We start from the raw sequence: 13,229 nt of genomic DNA, 5'->3' as shown, positions 1-13,229 counted from the left end.
ACACCCTGACCATAACTGAACTTCTTTACCAAATGCTTTAACTCAGCAGGATTCAGCAATACAATATTGCTCCGATGGACTTGAGTTTTTCTCCTCCCCACTTTTCTCAGGAGTACTCTCCTGGCCCGTCTAACCCTGGTTCACATCCCTTGGGATTGTCTGTTTCTAGGCATTTTTGCCTACCAAACTCACCGAGGATGATGATGCTTTAGTTCCCTGTCTTCTGTAGCATCCATCGCTCTAATACAAGTGCTGATTTTGGTTTTCTGATGACACAGCTTACTGTAAACTTCAGTCTTTCTTCCTTAACTAAGACAAGCAGCTTTGTGTGGTGGAAGTTGTTCGGATGCAACGAAGACTCAAAATGAGTACTGCCCCCGGCATGGTGCTGCAGGGACTTGCACCCACTGGAAGGGAATTATCCCGCACTCTGCATTCTGAAATGGTGCACATGGATTTGTTTATAGGATTAGGAGGGCGAACGAACATGCCAGCACTTCCTTCTCAAATTGTTTTCATCTTGCAGGTGCTTTAAGTACATTGACCAGTGACTCTTCACTACAGCCTTGGGGGAAATAGACTGTTATCTCCATGATGCAGTTTGTGGAACTGAAGCCCAGAAGTTAAGTGAGGTGTCCTGAGGGAAATCAATGAAGCTGAGTTAGCAACTGCAGAGTTTTGGTCCTTTTCTCTAGGCCACACCTTTTCCCACTAGTATTTTCATTTGATTGTGTGTTGGCAGCAGTGTTACAGTGCTGCTTGGTCGTTTGAAACACAAGGGCCCCTTGCGCGATCTGGAATTGTCTGACTCTCCCCTTGTAAGTTTCATCTACTGGGCTGGCACAGTATTAATGTGGGGAACAGAAATGATGAGGGGTTTGAAACGGCTGCCAGAGGAGGAGAGATGAAAAAGCCTGAGACTTTTCAACTAAGAAAAGAGGAGACTCAGGGGAGATAAGATAACAGTCTATAAAATTATGGCTGGTGCGGGGAAAAGTAAATAAGGAAGTTATTTACTTTTTCCCATAACGCAAGACCTAAGGGGAGGGGTCACCAAATGAAATGAATAGGCAGCAAGTTTTAAGCAAACAGAAGGAAGTATTTCTTCACACAAGGCACAGTCAACCTGGGGTACTGCTGGCCAGAGAATGTTGTGAAGACCAGGACTTTAACAGGGTTCAAAAAAGAGCTAAGTAAATTCATGGAGGGCAGGTCAATCAGTGGCTTTTAGCCAGGATGGAAAGGGATATGGGTGGTATCCCTCACCTCTGTTTGACAGAAGCTGGGAACGGGCAATAGGGAAGGATCATTTAATGTTGACCTGTTCTGGTCATTCCCTCTGGGGCACCTGGCATTGACCACTGTCAGAAGGCAGGACACTGGGCTTGATGGACCTTTGGTCTGACCCAGTGTGGCCATTCTTCTGTGGTTATCATGAGTGCCTCTGTGGGAGATAGTCAGCCTGCAGTCAGGCTAGCATCAAGCATGAGCACTCGATAGCCTGTCAGATGCATTGATCTGCTCCTCAGTGATGGCCCAGATAGCTGTACATGGGCCCCACATCTCTCGAAAGATGGGGAATAAAAATCTGCTCACGACACCCACAGCACAGGCCCACTCTTTTAGTCTGCATCCCTTCTCAGCACTGCCTGGTGATGGGCTGCAAGGCAGAGACCTGTCCCAGGTCTCTGGATGGGTGTGGTTACGATCCGATTTGGAGATGGGGAGGCAATCGTGCTCACCCAGAGCCTCTTCCTCTCCAGGAATAGGGCCTGAGGCTTTTGCTTGTTCCCCCCATGCCTTGCCTCCTCCCTCCAGCTGTCCCTCTTTCCCCTTGCACTGCTTGTCCTTGGGCCTGGGCTCCAGGCTGACTCCTAAGTAGCTGCTGATTTTTTCTGCCTCTTTAAGGAAAGCTGAATTTCCACCAGACCCAGGTCTTCCAGAAGATCGCGTCGGACCTGCAGACTGGCATGTCGAAGATGACTTCCGGTGACGTGGTGCGGTGCGTCAAGTCCTTCTCTTACCTCAAGTGGCTCAGCCTGCCTCTCTTTGAGGCCGTCTCGCTGGTGAGGAGGCTTCTGCAGGGGAAACAGCCATTGCTGGTCCCTCCCTGCTTCAGTTTCCCCATTTAGAAGATAGGGGTAACGATATCTAGCAAGGGTGGTAATATAAGCCAGTATCTTGCTCAGTGGCCATGTGGGCAGTGATTTGATGTGGCTAAATGCAAGGCCAATGTTGGTAAAAATGGCTTAAATGTCTCTAGGGGGGCTGCGGTGTGGCTGGCTCCTTAGCTGACTCGCTGCAGAGGACTGCCTGGTGTGGCAGCAGCTAAGGCTGAGAGAGAAGGCATAGGCTGATGATTGTAGGGCCCTGGGCTGCTGGGCAGCCAATCCCAGCTCTGCCTCAAGCCACCAGTCTGCCTGTTTCCTCATCAGACAGCTGGAGCGTTCTGCCGATGTCCCCCGATTTCCCCTCCCAGCCCCTTTGGACTCTTGACTCTAACAATGGACATTAACATAAAACCCTTGCCGGGTTGATAAGGACAGTGTGGTAGCACTGGGGCAGTGCTGTGCTCGGGCTGGATCACATGAGTGTCGGAGTGTACTTTGGAGCAGGTCAGGGCTCTCTGTCTCATTTTCCCTCTCTGGTTTCCAGTACACCCTGGACAACGCTGACAAATTCTCCCTGGTGCAGTTGTGTAACATCATTCTTTCTTTCGCCCGCCTCAACTTCCAGCCCAGCCAAGGCGAGAGCTTCTATAGCATGGTAAGCGTCTCGCCCTTTTCCTCTCCCCCACGTCCACACACTGTGGAACCCACAGCGTGGGCAGACCTGGCTTTGATCTGCTCAGGGCATCAAAGTTTGCCAACTTACGGGTGTCCTGAAGTCTTCAGTTCTGAGTTCTGTAAGGCAGCCGTGCTGCATGCCCACCTCCCAGAACACATGCACGATCTGCAGCCTGTCCAGTCCCCAGAGGGCACCGTAGAGCACCCTGAAGAAGTGACAGCGGTAGCTCTGTGAAGACCTTGGGTTGGAGTTCGTGGGAACAGGAAGCAGGACATTCCCAGCACTGGCTCCCTGCTGCTGCATGTGGCCATGTGCCAGGTCCGGTGCTCTCAGTGCAGCAGAGGCTTGGAGGCCCACACTGAGGATGATGAGATATGGTAAAACAGTTGCCAGGCGGGTTGTCTGTATCCCTTTCCTGTCATACGCCCGGGCCGGGTGAGTTCAAGGAAGGACGTGTCTGTCTGAGGACTGAGAGACGAGGGAAAACCCCAGACCGGCTCCAAGGCCACAGCCCTCTCCTGGCTGTCTCGTCCTGGGAGGGCGAACGGCTCTCCTTGCTGCCTGTGCTGGTGACCGGTGCATGCGACAAAGGCAATAGGCACGTCATCGCTTAATGCCAGGGGGATGTGCCAGCCCTCCGGAGGTGCACGTCTGGGTCGTGGGGAGCTAGAGCCTTTAGTGTCTTCCTACCCTACCGTGCTAAGGAGGGCAAAGACCAGACCCAGTGCCTGTGTGCTCACCTGCCAGTCTCTGGCACGCCACGCCTTGCCTGTTAGACTGCCTGTGCCTCCGAGCCAGGCTGTGGGGGCAGCACAGGACCCAAGCCCCTTTGCTAGCTAGGCATGGATGGTCTTAGTAGCATTCTGAGCAGGAGGTGAAAGCAGCCCAGGGCTAATCTAAACCCAGCCCTCTGGGCCAGTGTAACCCAGGGCTCATCTACACCCAGCTTTCAGATGTGCCATTGATAGCTGCTGGCTGGGCAGAGGTACACGTTATAGCCCACGTGGTCTCTAAGTGGTCACACAGAGCAGGACGAAGCTTGGCTACCTAACGGTCCCATCACCTCTGCAGCAAGCAGCATGACAGGGAGCCTCTAATAGCCGGGCCGAGTTGGCGTTGCTGGGGTTTGAGACTGAGGCTTTAGTAGTCTTGGCATTTCTGACCTGTTGCTTAGATCTTTAAGCCACCTTGGGGCAAAGCTGCTCCTCAGCACAGTCCTTCCTGGCTGGCTGTAGCATTGCAGCCCCTTCGCCTCAGTTTCCCGGACTAGCTTTCAGCCTGCTGTGGCCATAGGGTGTGTTTGTACCCCCTGCTGCGTGGCCCGGTACCAGAGCAACCAGGTCCCTGTATCCTTGGGCGCCAAAGGCAGGGATGCTTTGAGGTCCCTGGGCAGCTTTCCAGAAGTCCATCTCTGCTATGTTCCTGCTCCTCATTCCCTTCCACATTCACTTACCAGCAGGGGAGGCCTCTGCCTTGATCAGGGGTTGCCACTTAGTGGCCATTGTGGCAGGAGCTGCTGTGGAGACGTTTGTCAAGTGCCTTATCAAGGAAGGAGCCACCCCCATAAGTGGCCCTGGGAAGGCAGGTTGGTCCCCATGGGGGTCAATCAGCCTTATGGGTCTCTCTGGGAAGGCAAGGGTGAGGCACAGGGCAGGGCCTTGCCTGGGGCATTTTGCCCTGCCCCCCTGTTGCGTGCATTGACCAAGGGCCCCGGTCTCCAGGGCTGTCACCAGCCGCAGAATTAGAAGCCCTCTGACTCTGGGGGGAAGAGTCTGTTCAGCCATAAAAAGTAGGGCCAAGAGCCAGTCCTGGGACAAGGTGTGGCAGGAGGGGAGCTGGCTCTGTGCCACCAGAAAGGGGCGCGGCAGCACTGCCCTGACTGTGCCAGTGCCCCCTCCCCACCCTCTGAGCTGCATGCCATGGCGTGCCAGCAGCATGTCAGAGGGGCCGGGAATGTGGTGCCCCTTTGAGTCAAAAGGCCCTGGGGCAGCGGCCCCCTTTGCGCTCCCCCTCCCTCCCGTTGTTGGGCCTGGCCATAAGCTGCCAACTTTGGCCTGTTACAGTACATTCTGGTCTGTTATAAAGGGGATGCTGAGCACTGAAGGCAGGACAAGATGTAAAGGGCTTAATCTGTGGCCAGGCAGGGTTATTTCCTAGCTCTAAAGCTGGCGGGTTGAACACTGCACCCAGCCTCCCAGGGCAGTTATGGAGCCCTCGTAACGAGGGGTTCTTTCGACAGGCCGAACAAAGGTGCATTTGCTCCTGTCTCAGCACAGGGGGCTACACCCAGTGGCCCCTCAAGGCCCCTTCCCGCCCGGCATTTCTGCCAGGCTGCGAAAGCCTCTGCCCATCAGACCTCTGTGGGTGGGAAAGAGACCCTGCAGGGTGGAGCTGCCTAGCCGCTTGCTGTGGTTCCCCCATGGGGCAACCCGCTGACAGCACCCAGTAGCCCACTGCAGCGGGGGAGGGCATGCCAGCCCTCTCATTCCTGGGCAAAGACCACATTCATCCCACTTGTGACTGAAAAGCCAACCCGCAGCCCGGGCGCTGTCGGACCGTTAAAAGCAGAGCGAGCCAGCTGTAGTGAGCCTGGGGCCCTTCGGAAAGCACCAAGTATCCGGTGAGTTTGGTGCCTGCTGCCTGTGTAGTAGCAACCCTACAATAACAACCTCGTGAGCAGTAACTGTCCAGAAAGAGTCTAGCTGGGCTACCAGCTTTCACGTTGCTGGAAACCCAACATGGTAAAAATCCCTTGACTGCAAGTAGCCCCTCAGCTGGGAGAAGCGTTTCGCTAGCCAAGATGGCCCATGCTAGCTCTGCTCAGGCCAGGGCCGCTGGGGTTCCATCCCTGGCCGAGCCAGAAAGACCCCTTCAGGAATCCGGCGTGACAGCCTGTGACTTTCCTTCCCCAGGTCCATGAGAAGCTTGGGGGAAAGCTGGACAGCCTGGACCTGCACCTTCTGGTGGACCTGGTGTGGTCCCTGTGTGTGCTGCAGCAGGCGAAGCCGCCCTACCTGCAAAGCGTGCTGGCCCCACAGTTCTGTAGCCATTTTCTAGGTAAATGCAGGTGTGCCGCAGCGTTCCCAGGGGAAAGTGGGGCGTGGAGGTGGGCGCGAGCTTCTGAGAAGTAGGGGGAGCTGACAGCTCAAGGGATTGGAGTGGGGATATTGCACCTCTCACCTTTAGGTTGTGCGGGCCCATCCCCTGCTGGGTGAGATCACTGCACTGTGTGCTGTTACCATTGGGTGCCGTGTCAGAAATCCACCACTGGGCGGCCCCCTTGGAGTGGGAGCTGGAGCCTGAGCACAGCTGGGTAGCACGGAAGAGCCAGGTGGCTGCCCTGCCCTCGCCCGTCCCCCTGCCACCGTGGCACCGAGCCTGCATGAGCAGCAGCCTTGTCAAATTCAGTACTCGCCTTCCCCGTGGCGGGTACTGGCCCAGCTGGCTGCCACAGCAACACCTGTAGTTCATGGGCCCCACGGCCCACTCCCTGGCCCCTGGGGATAAAAGCACGCTACAGACAGCCAGGCTCTGTGAGGTGGGCAGAGCTGCCCTCGTGGGTTCTGCCGGCTCGGTGATTGGAGAAGCCCCAAGCATGTCGCTGGGGGGCTGACAGCAGCCGCTAGTTAGACGAGCCATTTCCTGAGCCTGCCTCAGGGCAAACCTCCAGCAGGGTGACGTCCTTTGTGGCGCTGGCTCCTTTGCTAATGAGAATCGCCGGGCTCGCTCCCTGCAGTGGCCGGGTCCTGCTGTGGAAGTTCCCAGTGCAGGGATGATGCTCGCCCGTCCGGTGCCACTCCAGGCCCCCGGTCCCACACCTCCAGCACTGCTCTGCGGGCAGAACACACGAGCTTTCCTTGTGCTAGTGCAGGGTCTTGAGTCCGTCTCTTGGGCGTGGTGCTGCCAGCGCTGCAGCAGGAGCCAGTCGCTGGAGACTGGCGCTAGGTGCAGCGGGGGTTGGTTCCTGCCACAAGGTGCTGAGGGGTCCTTGCAGTCTGCGGCGGGAGAGCTGTTCTGCACCTACCCGAATCATCCCGACAGGACGTAGGGCGGACGCGCCTGCTGGGGGCAGTCCTGCTGTGGCACGCAAGCCTCGGTGTGTAATCCCACGCGCCGCTGTGGGTCCTGCAGGACTGGCGCCTGAGCGGCAGGTGTGGGGCTGGAGCCAGCGTTCCCTCTGGTTTCCATACGTGGGAGGTTGTTCACAAGCTGCCGGCTGCGGGCGCTCTGCTGATCAGCTGGGTGGTACGTGAATCTCTGCTGAGCCCTGGGCCCGGGCCCCTCCCTTGGGTCAGGTCTTCACTGCTGCCCCTCTTGCCCCACAGGTGACCAGTTGCCCAGAGCACACAACTACAGGCTCAAACTGGTGCATATCAATGCTGCTGCCAGGCTGGAGTGCCCGGGCTACCCGGGGCCCTTTCTTCTCCCAGAGGCCCTGAGTGCCGCAGAGCCGCCAGGCGACCAGAAGGCCACTCCGCTGCAGAGCAGCCTGCAGGAGGCACTGAACGAGGTGGCCGGGGACAAGGCTAACAGGCGGTTCGGCGTGCATACTGTGTATGGCTTGCAGCTGGGTGAGTGTTCCCAGGGACCCGAGCCCAGGGCTGCCCTTTGTCGGCGGCGGTGACTTCCGTGCCTAAGAACTGGGGAGCGGATGCATTGGGTAGAGGACACGGGGCACATAAATTCCTCCCTCCCAATGTTCACCCAGTGCATGGCAGTCATCTGCAGCCCCCCATTAGCCCACAGGTCCATCCCCCGGGTCCCACCGCAGCTGTACTAGGGCACCTCGCTCCTGGAGTGTGCATCAGTCCGAGGTGCCCCTTCAACCCCCATCCTGCCAAGCACCTTCCTCCCGATCCTCAGCAGTCTCTCTCTCTCTCTCTCTAGCTCTCACACACACACACCCACAGAGAGAGAGAGAGAGAGAGCATGAGCACGAGCACGAGCACAGGATTTGTTCTGTCCCCCGGCTGCAGGTGAAAGCCTCTGTCCTGCTCGGGGCTGTGGCTCGTGGGTGGTTGGTTCCCAGGGGCTTCTAGGCAGGCCTCAGGAGGGAAAGCTCACATCCCCCCGCCGCCCCCGCATGAGTGTCACCCTCTCACAGCTCTTGCTTCTGAGCTGATGGGCCTGAGTCAAGGCCACACACCTGTCAGGTCCACCCACAACTCTGCAGCTTCCCCCTCCCTCTGCAGCCATGTCAAATTCGGTACTTGCCTTCTTCCCCATGGCGAGTACTGGCCCAGCCGGCTGCCACAGCAACACCTGTAGTTCATGGGCCCCACAGCCCGTTCGTTGGACCCTGGGGATAAAAGCACGCTACAGACACCTGCCAGGAGTGGGCTCTGCTCTGCGTGCAGCTGCACACAGAGCGGGGGGCGGGGAGCGCCTCTGAGGGTCCAGGGTCACTGACCCACAGGAAAATCAGCCGAGGGCCACACGCCCTGTGGGAAAAGGGGCACCGAAGCTCAGGGCTTCCCCCCACAACAAGGCAGGCCAGTGCTCCAGTCCCATGGGGCACTAGTGTTTGTGGCTTCCCCATAGCAGTGGGGCGAGCCAGTGTTTATTCTCCAGCCCCACGTGGGGGATGGGATGCTGGTGCTCCGAGAGCTCCACCTCACCCTGCTGCATCGGGAAGCCCCAAGCCTGGCCACAGGCTGTAGGTTCCCCACCCCAGCACAGGGCATAAGACACAGTGGAGTGGCCCTGCTTTACCCGCTGCCATTGGCTAGCACATCAAACCGAAATGCAGCCCATCCAGGGGTGGGATGGGAGTAGGGCAGGGGGGCAGTACAGCTGGCTGGCCAGTCAGTGTCACCTCTCGCAAGTGAGCTGATGGGCCTCGGCCAGGCTTTGCATCATCAGCCCTCCCTGGGGAGCGGGCCTGATAGCACCATTGATGTGAGCCAGCAGCCAGCCTGGCCTCAGGAATCCTGTGGTTCCCCTCTCTCCTGTGCAGCTGCTGAGGTGGTGCTGAACAGCGAGGGCCAGCTTCTCCCCATAGAGGACTTCACTGCCCCCTACCTGCTCCAGGCAGAAGGGACAAAGCCCCTGCCACCTGGCAGCTGGAGGTGAGTCTGCCTAGCCATGCTGCTGCCATGGAGGCCAGGACAGAGGGGCCTGGGTCTGTCCCACCCTGGAGGGAGGGGTTTCTCAGCGCTGTGTTTGCAGGCGTGGACGTGAAACTGCTGCATTAACTCCCAGGCAGCTCATCACAGACCCGCAGCCAACAATGGCTGCGTCGTGGCCACTGAAACGCCAGCAAAGGGTGGTGAGTGTTGTGAGCAGAGTCTGGGGTAGGCACAGACTCAGGGAATGGGTAACCTCCAAGCGGCTGGTGCAGAAGGCTCCCTTGGGCAGCTTAGCTCCCCTGAGTACTCTCCAGCCTCCCTGGTGGTCCCCAGCACGGACAGGGTAACCAGCCTCTATCCGAAAGCTCTTCCACCCCAGCACTGGGGAGGAAGTTTCGCTGGGCTGCTGGGAGGACCGATAACCCTTTCCCTGCTCTGGCTGGGCCCACGGCTCACGTCCAGACTCCACCCCGCTAGCCCCCCCTTGCTTGGGAAGAGGGGCAGCGTGGGGAGATGCTGATGCTCCCTGGCCAGCAAGGCCCCTTTCTTCCTCCTCCTTTACACGCTTGGGCCTCTGAGCTTCAGCCACGCTCTTTGCTCAGCAGCCGCTCAGCTGTAACTTACAACGCGCCGCTCTGGTCAGCGCTGACCGACTCGATCACAGGGCGGACTCCGCATCAGTCCGTCGCTGTGAGTGGCCCCTCCTCAGCCGCCGCGGAGTCGTGGGGAGAAACCCGCCCTCCCACTTTGTCGCCGGGCCTGTGCTGTGGTTAAACTCTTCTAGCCCCTTCCCCCGTTTTCCTGGTCTCACCCGGCAGACAAATCCCGGAGCTGAGTGATCTGAACGGAGCGCTCGTGGCTAGCCGTGCTCACAAGACCTGACCTCATCTCTGGGACCCCGGCACTGCTGCTCCTGGCCCCAGCCAGGCAGCACTGCGCAGCTCAGCCAGCTCCCTGGGGTGCTCCTCATACTGCCCGCAGACGCATTAGATATCGGCGGCCTCTCGAGGCAGGATGATGGAGGCCAGCTGATGGGCTGGGGGTCTGTGCAGCATCCCCCGCTGGCTCATGGGGCTGTGCCCTGGCAGCTCCAGAGCAGCCAGCGGTCGCAGCATTAGCAAGTGTAGGTGTTCTTGGAGCTCGGGCAGCCGCCCCGAGCCAGCGGTGTCCTGCCCACAAAGCCCCAGGAGCACCGTGCTCCAGACTGTGGTACACGGGAGTGTGCGCCCGCTCCCGAGTCACGCGGCCCCCCGCCCCTCTGTGTGCCTGTCCCGCAGGATCGCCTTCTTGACGTGGGAGTTCCCAAACTTCAGCAGCAGAAGCAAGGACCTGCTGGGCCGCTTCGCCTTGGCCCGACGACACGTGCAAGCCGCCGGCTTCTTGGTCGTGGACGTGAGTAGCCAGCGAGGGCTAATGCCTTCCGCCCCGCGTCGATGCTAGAGTGAAGGCGGGGGCGTGGCCGTGGCCGTGTCACAGGACAGCTGCCGGGCAGCACAGCACGCTCCTTAGAGGAGCAAGGGCCCAATAAACACAGCCAGCAGGGCTCCCACTAACTTTTACCATCCGTGGGTGGAATAAATTTTATGCGCACGGGGCATGTGCAGATGTGCACCTCCATAGAAACCCAGGCTGCCGGCTGTCAAGGGCTGTGGCTGCTCTGCTAATCAGCTGGGCAGCACCTGAATGTCTCCTGGGTGGCACCCCCGAGCATTCAGCCTACAGGGAGCCCTGAGGGCTGGTAACCCTTCCAGTCGCCCTCCCCTCTTGGGAGGAGACGGGGTCTTGCTCTGGGACCTGCACTCGTTAACCTGTGAGACAGCAGCCGAAGCCATCGCTGGGCATGAAGGACTGATCTGGGGAAGATGGTGAGCTGGATAGGGACGAGGCCTTGCCTCGGAGATGAGTAAGGGGCAGAGGGAGCACAAAAAAGAGGAGAATTATGTGGGGGAAGGGTCAGTCCAGGGCTGCTGGAGAGACCTGGGTTATAGCTTTCCCAGGCAAATAGGGAGGAGCCCCACCGGGAAGCAGCCGAGCCCAGTGACTCGGCTCTAGGGAGTCACCCTGCACATGGTGATTCAGGGGGAGGACGGCTAGATGGCCTATGGGTCTCTTCCTGTCCTGGGTATTGAAGTGGTTCCCAGATCTGCAGCTGGGACTGCCATCCACCTGGGGGAAGCCCCACAGTTTAGCCTTGCTGCGTCTCTGGGCCATGTGGTTTTACAGGGCCCAGTCACGCTTTGCCAAGGTGCTTGGTCAGTTTTCTTCAAATGCCCTGTTCAAGGGGCCTTCTCCCAGGAAGCTCTGAGCCTCTGCTGAATGCAGCCCCTGCACGGAGCTGGCACTGGGCACTCAGAAATCACTGTCCCCTGACAGCTGCCCCCCAGGTCGAAGCTGTAGGTGGTTCTGAGGCTCTGGTTCCTACATGCGAGGGTTGAGGGAGGTGCTTCGGCCAGTGTGAGGGGACAAGCTGTTAAACGGACCCTCTGGGGACCCATGCGGAGGAGCAGCTGGCGCAAGGGTCTGGGTGCGTCCCACGTGCAGGGAGTTCTGCAGCCGCCGTTGGTTAGAACAGACTTCAGTTATCCTAGTCCGGAGAGGAGCTGCCTCTGGCCCCAGCCACTGAGACGACGCCGTTACCTTCCAGAGCAGCGAGCGTGGCCCATGTGTACAGCCTGAACGTAGCCTGCCGTGGCAGCCAGCAGGAGGGGTCACCTGCACAGGGCACACAGCACCCGTCCTGCTCTTGCGTGCACAGAGAGATGGTCAGTGGACATGTGCAGGTTTCCCCGAGATCTGTGCCAGCCCTCTCCAGGCCAGCCTGGTGCTCTAGGCCCCAAAGACGGCGGCGGGAGGGGGAGAGACAACAGTAAAGGGAAAGGTCAGCCTCTGCGCTGAGCCCCCTTGTCCGTGAGGCAGGACCCCTGCCTGTGGAAACCCCCAGCCCACACTGGAGCTGTCGTTAATTGACATCGTGAGGGTAACTGTAGCTCCAGCCAGCCTCAGGTAGGCTGTCAGCACCAGCCGCAGTAGCTGTCTCTTTAGAGGCCAGGCGTCAGCTTCCCACAAGGAGGTTCAGAGCAGAGAGGTGCTGCTCCGTGTGCGAGTGAGGCGACCTGCTGGGGCCGTGGCCTGTGAACTCTGGCAAGCAGGGGGTGCTGTGCACCAGCTGGGGGCCTGCAAGCAGGGAAGCCACTGGATTGGGGCCCAGCGGGGGGAAGGACATCTATTTATTGATTGGGCTCAGCAGGGATCTCCAAGTGCCAGGCACCTTAGCACCGGGGTCCTGGCCCTGGCTAGAAAACCTAGTGTATAAGACAGCAATAAAGTAGCACTTTAACAAAATAATTTAGTAGGTGGTGAGCTTTCGTGGGACTGACCCACTTCAGCCCATCGCCAGACTAGCACAGACTCAATATTTAAGGCGCAGAGAACCAAAATTAGTAATCAAGGTTGACAAATCAGAAGAAAAATGATCAAGGTGAGCAAATCAGGGAGTAGGCGGGGGGGAGTCAAGAATTAGATTAAGCCAACTATGCAAAATGCCCCTATAATGACCCAGGGGCTCTTTTGCATACTTGGCTTAATCTAATTCTTGACCTCCCACCCTTCTACTCCCTGATTTTCTCACCTTGATCATTTCCTTTCTGATTTGTCAACCTTGATTACTAATTTTGGTTCTCTTTGCCTTAACTATTGAGTCTGGTCTGGTCTGGCGATGGGCTGAAGTGGGTCTGTCCCACGAAAGCTCACCAACTAATAAATTATGTTGTTAGTCTTTAAAGTGCTACTTTACTGCTTTTTTGTTTTGATAGTATACAGACTAGCACGGCTTTCTCTCTGTTACTAGTGTATAAGCTACACTTAACTGACAGCCCAGTGAAGTGCTAAACACTGATCATGTCCGGGAGCCAGGAACACTGAGGGTCTAACCCCAGGTCTGACCTTCCCCCCCTCGTGCGGTCAGTCAATGGCTTGTTCTCTCTGCCTCGTCTCCACTGGGGTTTGCAGCTGCCCTACTCATGCAGGCCCCAGTGTAGACAGGGTGCTGCATCTGTTCAAGATGGGTCAGGCATCTGAAGCCCCACCGCCCCCAGGAATTGGCACCCCTGTACAATGGAACTGGCCCTCTCTGCTCAGGCTGTTGTGTGGCTTTGCGAGCGAGGGGTTCGCCACCTCCCACACTCTGAATACAGTGTGTTTCTGGCTGTGGGGGGGGTGGAGGTTAGCCTGTTCCCTCATTCCCTCCTGACACCCCTTCCCCCACCCTGGTTTCTAGGCACAGTGCGGGCACACCTAACAGAGGCACAGGGAGATGCTCACAACCAAACCCCCCTCCCAACGAGTCGCTGTTCTCTTCCTCCTGCCCGCGCCCTA

The 13,229-nt window shown here is 58.1% G+C and overlaps 1 protein-coding gene and 2 non-coding genes across 3 annotated transcripts in view; all 3 read left to right on the top strand.

Moving 5' to 3' along the window:
- TBRG4 (transforming growth factor beta regulator 4) overlaps positions 1-13,229 on the top strand; it is a 30,686-nt gene that overhangs the window by 14,457 nt on the left and 3,000 nt on the right. Inside the window, exons 5-10 of the mRNA XM_074986345.1 lie at positions 1,909-2,066; positions 2,656-2,766; positions 5,700-5,844; positions 7,113-7,358; positions 8,744-8,855; positions 10,133-10,247. Of these exons, the coding sequence (XP_074842446.1) occupies positions 1,909-2,066; positions 2,656-2,766; positions 5,700-5,844; positions 7,113-7,358; positions 8,744-8,855; positions 10,133-10,247 (887 nt within the window). The remainder of the gene's footprint in view (positions 1-1,908; positions 2,067-2,655; positions 2,767-5,699; positions 5,845-7,112; positions 7,359-8,743; positions 8,856-10,132; positions 10,248-13,229) is intronic.
- On the top strand, positions 6,176-6,313 carry LOC142009867 (small nucleolar RNA SNORA5). Its single transcript, XR_012644630.1, has one exon. It is a non-coding gene; the product is annotated as a small nucleolar RNA SNORA5 (small nucleolar RNA).
- LOC142009868 (small nucleolar RNA SNORA5) lies at positions 7,975-8,115 on the top strand. The gene has a single exon (XR_012644631.1). It is a non-coding gene; the product is annotated as a small nucleolar RNA SNORA5 (small nucleolar RNA).

This window comes from Carettochelys insculpta, chromosome 2 (assembly GCF_033958435.1).
Source record: "Carettochelys insculpta isolate YL-2023 chromosome 2, ASM3395843v1, whole genome shotgun sequence".
In the NCBI taxonomy this organism is placed as follows: Eukaryota; Metazoa; Chordata; order Testudines; family Carettochelyidae; genus Carettochelys; species Carettochelys insculpta.
This window is presented reverse-complemented; position numbering and strand designations above follow the sequence as displayed.